Below are 12,166 nucleotides of genomic sequence, written 5' to 3'. Positions count from 1 at the left end.
TCATGATTGTTGTCATTGGTCTTCCGGGAGTCTGTAGTGACTCTCATCTGCTCACCACACAGTCAAGGCACCCAGGGTGTGACGATGCAGGCCTGTCATTCCAGCACTCAGGAGGTTGAGGCAGGAGCATTCTGAGTTCCATACCAGCCTGGGCAACTTGAGCAGATAATTCAGATGTGGAATTATCTAGAAGTCCAGTGAGCCCTAAAGTTAGATATTAGGAAAGAAATGTAGGGGCCAGCAAGATGTCTCAGAATGTGAGGCACTGGTCACCCACCTGGGGTTGCTCACTGGGACCCACATCGTGAAAGGAGAGAATTGACTCCCACAAGCTGTCCTCTGGCCTCCACACATGTGCTATTGTACATCTGCACTCCCGGGTGGGTACATGCATTCATATGAACATACATAAACGACATTTCTTTTTGATAAAAAAAGAAACATTGGGCAGAGGAAATGATTCATTCGGTCAGTAAAGCACTTGCCATACAAATGTGAGGACCTGAATTCACATCTCCTGCACCTGTGTAAAAGCCTGGAGTGGCAGCTGGTGCCTGTATTGGAGAGTTGGAGATGGGGGAATCCCTGGGCTCAGTGGCCAGCCAGTCAGTAAGCTATGGGCCCAATGAGAGACCCTGCCTCAAAACATAAGGTGGAGTGTGACTGGGGGAGACATTTGATGTCAGTCTCTGGCCTCAGCAGGCACATTCACACACCCACATGCACAAACATGTATACATGCATACACTCATACATACAACACACACACACACACACACACACACACACACACACACACACTCACTCACTCACTCACACACGAACTTCCTATGTCAGTGATGTTGGTTGGTGGTGGATACGGTTCTATTGCCTTAAGGGCACTTTGTAGACTCAGGTAAGAATGTGTCTAGTTTGTTTCCAGGCTCCTGGTGAACTACTGTGCCTCCTCGAAGTTGATCCAGTGCTGGGGGCAGCAGGAGTTCGCCATCCCAGACAACGTCCTGGGCATCGTGTATGGGCAGACCATCTGCTGGATTGGAGCCTTCTTCTCCCCGCTCCTTCCTGCAATCGCCACCTTGAAATTCATCATCATCTTTTATGTGAAAGAGGTGAGGAAAGCAGATGGGGCTCACACCCTGCATCACTCTTTGTTGGTGTGCTATTGCAATGCTGTGGACAGGAACCCTGTGCCAGGCCAGTGGTATAGCACTGAGCTGTGTCTCCAGCCCCATCTGAGGCACTCACATGTTTGAAGGCCCTTGAGACACATTGTAATTACATGTCCCTCCAACCAGGGCCTCCTGTGATGTCGCTTCCTTAATATGTGTTTACTCTGGGAAAAGGCTTCCAAGTACTTTTCACCTCTTTTTGCTGTATGTTTCTGACTAGCCTTAAATCCCTGATCTTCCTGCCTCAACCTCCCAAGTGCTGGGCTTACAGGTCTGTTTTGCCTTGTCTTGTTTGACAAGTTTCTCAAGCACATTTAAGAATTGCTTTGTTCCTGTGACGTAAATGTAGTTTTTATATATGCCTGACTGGCTGAGCTGAGTCTCATCTAGGAATCAAACAACAGTGGTATATTTCAGTGACATGTAGCCAAGAGTTTGTTGATTACTGTTTTGTAATTTTGGAGTCAATGCATTGTAGCTGGAGTTTTCTCTAGTCCTGCTCGGGGCCCAGCAGTTCTGCAGCCCACTTATAAAATAATCACTCAGAAGCTCATATTAATTAAAATTGCTCGGCCATTAGCTCAGGCTAACTATTGACTAGCTTTTACATCTTAAATTAACCCATTTCTATAAATCTATATCTTGCCACGCGGCCCGTGGCTTACGGGTATCTTAACATCTGCTTCTCTTTGTGGCGGCAGCGGCTGGCAGCATCTCTCTGCCTCAGCCTTCTATTCCCAGAATTCTCCTCCCTCTTTGTCCCGCCTATCCTTCCTGCCTGGCTACTGGCCAATCAGCGCTTTATTTATCCATCAATCATCCACAGCAATGCATAGCTTTTTCAGGGCTTGGTGACTGGCACAGCTCATGGTCCCCACACATTGTGGCAGAACCAGATGCTACATGGGTGAGGTGGCCCTGCATGTGACTGGCTTGCCTGGACTTACTAGTTTGTTCATTATTACAAAGCAAGCCACACTCATTTTTCAAAATGAAGATAGAAATTTTTTAAAAGATTTATGTCTATTATTTTTAATTCTCCCTCCCCCTCCCACTCAGTGTGTGTGTGTGTGTGTGTGTGTGTGTGTGTGTGTGTGTGTGTGTGTGTGTGTTGGAGGGCAGAGGTGTTAGGTTCTCAGACGAGTTACAGGGAATTGTGAGCTGCCTGGTGTGGATCTGGGAACAAACTCAGGTCCTCTGTAAGATTAATATATGCTCTTAGCTACTGAGCCATCTCACCAGCCCCCATTCTCATTAAACAATAAAACAAGCATATAAATAGTAATTACCACCCTTCTCCTGCCAGATTCTTTGTTAATAAGCCTAAGATTTATTTTTAATTAGTTCATTTTTTTAAAGTGCTGGCACTTGAACCCAGAACTTTGAACATGTTAGGCAAGTACCATGCCATTCACCTACATACCCACCCCAAGTCTAAAATTTTTCGATTGCCTATCAGTTTAAAGATGGAAATAGTAGTGTTCATAATGATGATGGTGACATAGTGGGTAATACTACTATTCGATGGTGCCCCTCGGTGCCCCCACTTCCTATCTCTGATGCTTATCTCCAGCCCTGGAATAGCCACAATGTTTTATGAAGGAGAATGCTGAGGTTCAGAGGGTTTACTGGCCCAAGGTCACACAGTGTGAGCATGTTCCCGAGTGTTAGAATCAGGTGTAGCTTGCTGCCATTGAGTATGGCTGCCCACCCTATAAGTGGGACCTTGCATTAGGCAAGACTTTATTCTGGCTGCCTTGGCCTTTGGCCTGTGTTCTCATGTTTTCATTTGGAAACATCAGTTACCTGATGTCATCAGAGGAGACAGGATTGTGGACCCATTCACGGGGAAATACTGGTTGGCTAGTGAGTTCCCATGTGCAGTGTAGTGAAGGGCATGTGGGTGGAATGGGTCACTGGCCTCTTGTGGAACACAGGCTCCAGGCCCACTCTGCTGGCTGAGTATGCCCTAGAACTAAGCTCACAAGTTGTTCTGGTTCCTATGGAATTCAGACAAGTTTCATGTCCTACCCAGAAATGCAGGTGGTTTGTTTGTTTGTCTTTTTGGAAATAGTGTGCCTTTATTTTTCTTTCTCTCCTTTTCTACTTGATATTTCCTTCAAGTCTTTTCCCCTTGGTGTAAATATTTGTTTCTAACACATAGGAATGATTATGTGCTTGTAAAATGTCCAAGCAAAATATCTCCTTAGTTGTCATAGATCATTGTAGATCCATTTATTTATATTTAAGTCCCTGTGAATAATAAAATAATAAAACTTTAATTAAGTTTATGCTATACAGGGCCTTGAAATTTAATATTTTCCATCCACTACATGGTGTGTATCAGGTATCTCATGGTATCTTATCCTTTTTTCCTCCTTCCTTCCTTCCTTCCTTCCTTCCTTCCTTCCTCCCTCCCGCCCTCCCTCCTTCCCTCCCTCCCTCTCTCTCTCTCTCTTTCTTTTTTCTTTTTTTTTTTTCTGAGACAGAGTTTCTCTGTGTAGCTTTGTGCGTTTCCTGGAACTCACTCTGTAGCCCAGGCTGGCCTTGAATTTACAGAGATCCGACTCCCTCTGCCTCCCAAGTGCTGGGATTAAAGGCGTGCGCCACCGCCACCTGGCTGGTATCTCATCCTTTTAAAGTGCTGTGTGCATTCTGTCTCACAGATCACTTTAAGGAGTCCCCACTGTTAGCTTTCAACATTCCTTCTGGATTATTCCCTCTCTTCAACAGTTGTAGAGTCACTGGGTTTTGGTCCATTCTTCCTATTATGTCATCAACATGAATTTCCCCAGCCAGAATCTGCTGAGCATCCTTCTTTTTGATCTGTGCGATACTGTCCCCTGGAAGGGTAGACAGTCCCCAGTTGCACTGCAGTGTGGGACTCTACTGCTCAGGACTCTTATTGTTTTCTCTTTTCTCTTTTGTTCCATAGTTGAGTCTTCTTTACACCTGCAGACCCTCCCCAAGGCAGTTCAGAGCATCCAATTCTAACTTCTTCTTCCTGCTGGTGTTGCTGATTGGGCTGTGCTTAGCAATAATACCACTAACAATCAGCATGTCTCGGTAAGTAGTTCTGCATTTTCTAAACTGCTCCTTTCTTTTGTGACTTGTATCTTTTTATGATCAAGAACTTGTAACATTCTTCATGGGCTTTTCTAGAGCCTTTGGAAGGACGTGCCTAGTGGCTTCTCCAGACCTACGTTTTTTGGTTTTCCTTTGTTTTGTTAGGTCTTGCTACTTTTAAACCCCAGTGCAGGGGAGCAGTGGGTGACAGCTTGGGGGATGGAGACAGGAAGCTCCCAGGGCTCACTGGCCAGCCAGACTGGTCAAAAGGGCAAGCCCAGTGTTCACTGAGAAGCCCTGCTTTGAAAAAGGAAGACACTGAGGTCTGCCTCCAGGCACAGACAGGCACACACATGCACATGCATTTGTACACACACACATACACACATGCACATGCATTTGTACACACACACATACATACATGCACATGCATTTGTACACACACACATACACACATGCACATGCATTTGTACACACACACATACACACATGCACATGCGCACCCATACACAGGCACACACACACAAAGAGGAAACATTGCTACCTTACTCCGCCAGTTTCTAATTCCTCAGCTATCCCAGCTCAGTCTCCGCAGGTTTATTTTGAAGCAGCGGTCTTTCCCACTTCTCCCACTGTGCTCGGCTGTCAAGTCTGCGGAGTCGTCCTTGATTCTTTGAGTCAGCGTCCAGGCCATTTTCTCTGTCTTTGAATTAAGAGACCGGGGAATACATATTTGTCTAATATATTCATTCTGTGACATCAAGCTTCCATTTCTGCCTCGAATGACCTGCAAACTGAAAGTTAGACCTAGAGACCTGATGTTATATCTCAGGGTTGGCTGTTTCAAACACAGTACTGCAGGAACTTCTGGACGTGGAGGTTCGCTGTGGGCTATTGTGTATACATATGCTGGCCGTGCATTGGCAGGCCTCTCAGCCTGGGCTGCATTCCCTCCCTCTCTGTCCTCACAGCATCCCTTCCTCGAAAGCCTGTGGGCCATTCACCAACTTCAACACCACCTGGGAGGTGATCCCCCTGACTGTGAGCACCTTCCCCAGCTCCCTTCAGACCCTGATCCATGGCGTCACCTCCGAAGCCTTTGCAGTGCCTTTCTTCATGATCATCTGGTGAGTGACAACCAGACCAGACCAGTACGTCTCCTCTCACCTGGGAAACAGAGGATGTGTGGTAGAATGGTTTTTGTTACTGTGACAGAATACCAAAAGGATCGATTTAGAAGGAGGAGAGCTTCATCCTGGCTCGGGGTTTCAGACACTCCATTCCATGGTAACTTGGCCCTGTTGCCTTTGGGCCTGTAGTAGCCTAGTATAGCATGGTTGGTGAAAGGCAAAGTATCAGCTCGGGACCTCCAAGACCAAGTTCTCAGCACAAAGGAGATTAATTTGTCCCAGAGCCACAAAGGGCAGGGAATAAGAGACAAAGACAGGAGATAGAGGACGAGGGAGAAGGGGAAGGGAACTTGGGAGAGGGGGGCAAAGGACAGCCTCTGCATAAAGAAGAGACAGATGTGACCCATAGAAAAGCGGCAGTTTATAAAGGAAAAAGGAAAAACCCCATGTTAGGATGGGTGTTTCATTTTAATTGGGCATGGTGATTAACCAAAGGAGGCTTTTGATTGCTGGACTTCAACACTTTGATAACTGTTCCTTGGTGGTCAGCCTCAGGAGGAGGAAGTGGCCAACTAAGGGAATAGACCTTGGTGGCTAGCTTTAGGAATGTAACCTAACAGTTGTTAGCGTGGCAGAGGGAGTGGGAGAGGGGCAGGGCCTGCCAGAGGCACGCCCACCATGCTCAGGCCAGAGTCCCTTCAGTGGGAGTACATGGTACAGGACATGTTCACTTCATGTCCACTGGGAAGCAAAGAAAGAGGAAAGGACCTGGGTTTCGATATCCTCTTCAAGGACACACCCCAGTGGCCTACCTTCCTCTTGCTAGACCCCATTTCCTAATAGTACCGCCTGCTGGGACCCACAGTTTTAGCACATGGGCCTTTGGGAATACCCCAGAGTGTCACACGCAAGGCTTGACAAGTCACTGAGCTGCTCTGAGCCTCACTTTCTCATCTTAAAATGACATTATAACATTCGCTCTTTCAGGGGAATGTTGACTAGACTCAGAAAGTTTACACACGTAAGGCCTGGGCCCCATGTGCTTGCTTATAAAAACACAGAAAACATGGCCTGTTTCTAACATCACTGGTGGTTTGCCTAAATCTCACACTCTATGGGGAAAAAAACCCCACAAAACAATGGATCTGTGGGTGACAGAAGACTCTAGAAAGTAGCTTGTGCTTGACCCCTGCCTCTGCCATGTCTAAGCCACAATTAACTGAAACTGACTGAACCTTCCACACCTTAACTTACAAATCGCTCTTATCCTATGATGTGATTAGTGTGTGTGTGTGTGGGGGGGGGCATTATAGGAAGCAGCTTGAAGAAAAAAAGCTCATGAAAAGAGGGATCTTATTCCTTGCTGAGATTAATAAAATGACTTAGGGATGCTAAGCTAGCTGACCTGGACTTCCAAGAAGCTGTACACTCTGAACTATCAATCAGCAATGGGTTAATAGTTCACCTAATGCCCTCTGGTGGTGGACATCTGCTCTGCCTTTGCTGGCTTCGGAGGCCTGTGGCTTGAAGAGACTTGGAGAATCTCCTGGTTATTTGGTCCTCATTTTATCAGCCCTGTCTGGGGACATGAGGCAGGAATGAGGTGAGATTGGCTTCTCCAGGAAATGGGGGCTTGCGCTCTGTCCCACCATAACTTGACTCCACCTGAGACTGCAGACAGGAAGCTATAAGTGGCTTTTCGTCCTAACCTTCCTGTCACCGAGTTTTCCTGTATCCATCTCACAGATGAGGGTACTAAGGTCAGAGTGCCTGCCAAGTGAGCATCCCCGGCCAGTTACTGATCACTGACTTTCTGGACTTTTCCTCTTGTCACTTTGCCATCCCACACGTCAGGGGAGGAGCGTCTGTAAATGATAATTAGCCTAGAGAGTTAAAGACTTCTAAGTCAGACTGTCCTGACTCCAGCTGTTTCTTCCATCTCTTTGGGAGATATGCAGGCTTGCCTGCTTAGCTCTTTTTTTCTAGCTAAAGAAAACATAATCCAAGGAAACTGTTGGTTTTTAGTGGCCCTGCAGGTGTCACAACCCCCTGATGAGTGTCAGGTGGTTTTTGGCAGTCCTGGGGTGCTTTCTGTTGACCTGAAGATGGTACAACCTCCCCGTGATTAAGGGTGGTCTTTAGTGACGCAGGCTCCCTTATGACCTGTCTGTCTGTCTGTCTTACAGCCTTGTCATGTTCTACTTCATCGCACTGGCTGGAGCACACAAGCGGGTGGTGGTCCAGCTCCGAGAGCAGCTGTTCCTGGTAAGGAAGCACAGTCCCAGAGGGTCACCACCAGGGATATTAAACCAGGACTCTGGGCATGATGGCACAGGCCTGGAATCCTAGCACTCAGGAGGCCAAGGCAGGAAAGTTGCAAGCTCCACATATGCCTGGTCTACACAGTGAGTTCTGCACCAGCAAGACCATGTTTCAAAGAAAGACAGGGGAAACAAAACAGCCCTCTCTAGTTTCGTTCATTCACCCGGTTCATCCAGTACCTCACCAGAAAGACAGAAGCACTGAAAAGTTAGAGAAGTGATGGATTTGGAATGGAGAGAAGAGTTCAGGGTGTAAAGTGCTGCTGCATCCCTGGGAAAGGCAGGCATCATGGGTGCATTTGTAGTCCCAGTGCTGAGGGTGCAAAGTCAGGTGGATAGCTAGGCTGACTGGTCAGGAAGCCTAACCTACAGGCAAGTTAGTGGTCTAATTAAGAAACTTTAAAAATGGTGGACAGGGAACTGTAGAGATGGCTCAGTGGTTAAGAGCACGCGTTGCTCTTGCAGAGGACCTGGGTACAATTCTTAGCACCCATATGGTAGCTTCTAATCTTCCATAACCCCAGTTCCAGGGAATCTGACACCTTTTGACACTCTGCAGACACTGGGCGTGCACATGGTACACATACATACATTTGGGGAAAATACTGATGCATATAAAATAAACGAATCTAAAGTAATTTTAAAACAAATACCACTGCCAACTTTCCAACCCCACTTGAGAAATGGTACCTGACATTCACTTCTGGCTGCCACATGAATATCCACATACATGCACACATGTTCCCCCATCTCCACTTGGACATGTACACTTCTATTAGGGCACATACACACAATAGAATAAATTTTGAAAACTAATTTCTGTGAAGATCATAAAAGCTAGGTTTGTGGAGTGACAGAGGAGCCAAGGCTACTGCAGCCAGTGGCTGTGGAAGGCCTGTTGAAGGAGGTGACATCAGAGGGGAGATGGGATATGGCAGTAGCAGGTTGTTAGAGGTCCTTATGGGGTGGAAGGACCCAGTGTGGGAATAAGCCAGGCATTCTGGGGAGACAAGAGAATGGGTGTGTGTGACTGGAGGGCTGTGAAGGATGGGTGGGGCCAGATTATTCTTTGACATTAGCCAGAGGTCACTACATTACCTGGCAGATCTTAGAAGAGGTTTGAGTTTTGAGTATTTGGGTTAAACTGTCTATCTGAGACTGGGTCTTTGTAGCCCAGGCTGGTCCCAAACTCAGTATGTAGTCAGGGATGACCTTGAATTTGTCATCTTCCTACATCACCTCCTAAGGGTTGAGGTTACAGGCATGGACCACCACACCCAATTTATGCAATGCTGGGGGTAGGACCCAGGGCTGTGTGCATGCCAGGCACTCAGCTCCCATGTACATTTCTGGAAGATCTCTAACTATCATGTGGACAAGGGGCTATGGTGAGGACCCCAGTAAGGGAGACAGGTCGGACTGGAAGTCATGGTGGTAACCCAGTGGCTGGATCCCTTCCTTACCTTGAGTCTAAGTAGAGAGTCACCAAACAGAAATAGTTTCGCACATTTCTAAACCTATGAGATGAACTTTGAACCTGCTTCTCTTTGTAGGAGAGTCGTGACAAGCGTTATCTCATTCAGAAACTAACAGAAGCTCAAAGGGATGTGCGGAGCCAGCAGGTTTGAGCATGAAGACGCTGCCTGCAACTTCTCAGCATGTGACTCTGATGACCCTACAAAGTCCACCTGGGTTTGGAGTGGAAATGTTAAAACGTATTTTTCTAGACTTTAGGGCTTTAAGCGACCTAGCCAAGAAGGCTGACACCTGGTGAGCTGTGGCTCAGATGGCCACCCAGGCTGACACCTGGAGAGCCACAGCTAAGAATTTCACTCAAACACGAACCTCTCAAGTGGCTCAGGCTTTGTAATCGGAAATCAGAGAGAGAGACTTTTATTTATTTTGTTTTTGTTTAGGCTGTTGTATTTTTTAAAGGTTTGTATGTGTTGTTTTTTCCAAGTAAAACTGAGTTCCCTTATCTCCGAAGCTGGGTGGTTTCTTTGGAAGCCTTTCCAGGCTGAGTGAGTGCCCTCTCAAATGCCAGAGGAGACTTAAAATTAAACCTGACTTCTTTTTTCAAACTAACATGCATCTTCAGGTGCTAAAGGCATGGACCAGTTGATAAGAATGTGGAGAGACCATCATGGGAGCCTCTGCCATGTGCCCGGACCACACTTGAATTTCTGGCCATATCAGTGTCAGCCCTTGACTGGGGCAGGTTGGAGCCCGCTTCTTGGCTCTCCAAGCCTTTTCTGAAGCCATATTCACTCCTCAAGTGACCTTAGCTGACTGCTTAGTCCCAGCCTTCTGTTCCCACCTGCTCTGAGTTCTGAGATTTGGTGACAGAATTGGAGAAAGGTAAAAACCTTGCAAGATAGATGGACAGTTCCTCTCTGTTTTCCAAATGCCTCTTCCTTGCACGGAGCTCTTCATTCCTGGAGGACCCCAAATGTTTCAGAGCCAAGATACAATGTGCTGTTTGGCATTGAAGCCATGGCTAAGGGTTATATGTGTGATTACAGATGTAGATCCATGGCCTAGCCTGTTCATAAGAACAGCCCATAATACAGTTGGGTTCTGATTACTTAAATACATGTTCCAAAGGGCTAGGTTTTGTTTGCCTGCACTTAAAACTTTGGGTGTGTGTACCTTTGTTTTTATAAAACATTACAAAAATGGAGTGTCTTTTAAGATATCCACTACAGTAAAAATCATATTTAATAAATACCTCGTCATATGCTTTCCCAAAGCTGACCCTTTTAATAGTGTCTAATTCAATCTGCTTCCATTTAAAGCCTGTCAGGGTGCTGCAAGCCCTGTGACAGATACTTTGAGTCTTCTATTGTTTTTTACTGGCTCCTAACCTTTTCTGACATTTAAAATTAGGTTCGTGTTTTAGAAAGCTGCCAAGAAGGATTTCCCTCCTCCAACCACTGCCTTGTTTCTCAAAAATGATTGGCTTCTTGCTCTGGAAGCAAAGCAAACTTGTCATGGCTAACACATCTGTGTATAAAGGGTGGTTCCTCCCCCCCCCCCCCCGTGTGTGTGTGTGTGTGTGTGTGTGTGTGTGTGTGTGTGTAGATGGAACTCGTCCTCAAGCCCAACACAATCATTTCTTTGATCTTCCATGAGGTTGTGTTAACACGGGACATTTTTGTGTTTGTGATAATGTGTTATTTCCTAACCTTTTCTTGTATTTAAAGATCTATGAATTTTTAAACCTAACAGGAATTTTGAATAAAATTCCAGCCTCATTTTACAAATTCTAATTGTTGGCATTTTTGCCTAGTGCCTTCATATAATATCCTTGTCCCTCACTGTGCCCCTAAAGATTATCTACTTTCCTGTTTGTACAGATGGTGGATAAAATGAACAATATGCTGTTTTCTTTGTTATAAAATGGACAGCAAAATATGCCAACTAGTGTGTTAGTTTTAGTTAATGCTGCTAATGTGCATTCCTCTTACTTGAATGTTTTGATAACTTTAATAACCAGGCAATGTCAGTCTAGTTTTTAAACCATACCAGCTCTCTAATAGATGTGTTAAACTACTGGATTACACTGTGTCTTGAAAGTTTTAAAGTGTGTACTTGAACCCACAGAAGCACCTCGTCAAGAATCAAGTGATGAGGAAAATCGCAATACTCTGTAAAGTTGCTCTTTATTTTTCACTGAAGTTAGAGGAAATAGCATTTTGACATTTGATGGATGTGTTTGATGAGTTTTATCACTTCTTGGCTTTCCTGAAACCAAAGAAAAGCATGTCTATGTGTTTGTGTTTAAAACATGTTTATATGTTTGTGTTTCAAAGACAAAGATATTTTAAGCATTTTATATCTTAGCACCATAGAAAACAACTGTTAGTGTTTATTTTATTCTATAAAGTTATAATAAATATTGAAGTAGATATATATATGTGTTGGGTATGTGTTGTGAATACATATTTCTGATTTTCTCCTTAATAATACCTTGAAGTTCTGTGCAAGTAGCTACATCCTTTTTACTGGTCTCATAGCAATGCACAGCAGCCATACACATGTCCTGTAAGCATGCAACCACTAATGGGTACTTGAAGTGGTTTTTGTCATTTTTCCCCTGCACACACATTGAAAGATTGAACTTTGAAAGCCTCCGCAAACATTTCCATTTTGCCCTCTTCTTCTGTAGGCTCTTGCTTTTTTTTTTTTTTTTTTTTTTTAAGGCAGACTGGAAGGTTCTTGCAGTCACAAAATGGCCACATCCCAGTAAAAAGGAGAATCCAGTTAGACAGGTCTTTAGTTTGCATTAACTCTAAGTTAGCAAATAAGATCTTGCAGCTGAAAATCTGATGGGCTGCTAGCCACTTAGGCTAAGTGTAGTGGATAGCCATCCCAGCATTGGCCTGGAAGTTCCAACCCCCATTGAGGCTTCAATAATGATCACGCCCACAAGGCGCGGCAGAGGAGGGAGCGGAAGACCGAGGATCAAGAGGAGGTCGCT

General features: G+C 45.4%; 1 protein-coding gene across 2 annotated transcripts in view; it reads left to right on the top strand.

Annotated features, from left to right (window-relative positions):
* Positions 1–11,724, top strand: part of Tmc7 (transmembrane channel like 7) — a 52,839-nt gene extending 41,115 nt beyond the window's left edge. For both annotated transcript variants that reach the window (XM_036168611.1, XM_036168620.1), the window contains exons 12-16: positions 923–1,109; positions 4,105–4,235; positions 5,207–5,362; positions 7,552–7,630; positions 9,240–11,724. In XM_036168611.1, the coding sequence (XP_036024504.1) occupies positions 923–1,109; positions 4,105–4,235; positions 5,207–5,362; positions 7,552–7,630; positions 9,240–9,314 (628 nt within the window). In that variant the 3' untranslated portion in view covers positions 9,315–11,724. The remainder of the gene's footprint in view (positions 1–922; positions 1,110–4,104; positions 4,236–5,206; positions 5,363–7,551; positions 7,631–9,239) is intronic.
* Positions 11,725–12,166: the final 442 nt, after the last annotated feature.

Source organism: Onychomys torridus, chromosome 1 (genome assembly GCF_903995425.1).
Source record: "Onychomys torridus chromosome 1, mOncTor1.1, whole genome shotgun sequence".
Taxonomy (NCBI): Eukaryota; Metazoa; Chordata; class Mammalia; order Rodentia; family Cricetidae; genus Onychomys; species Onychomys torridus.
Note: the sequence above shows the minus strand (reverse complement) of the source record. Positions and strands in the feature narration are given on the sequence as shown.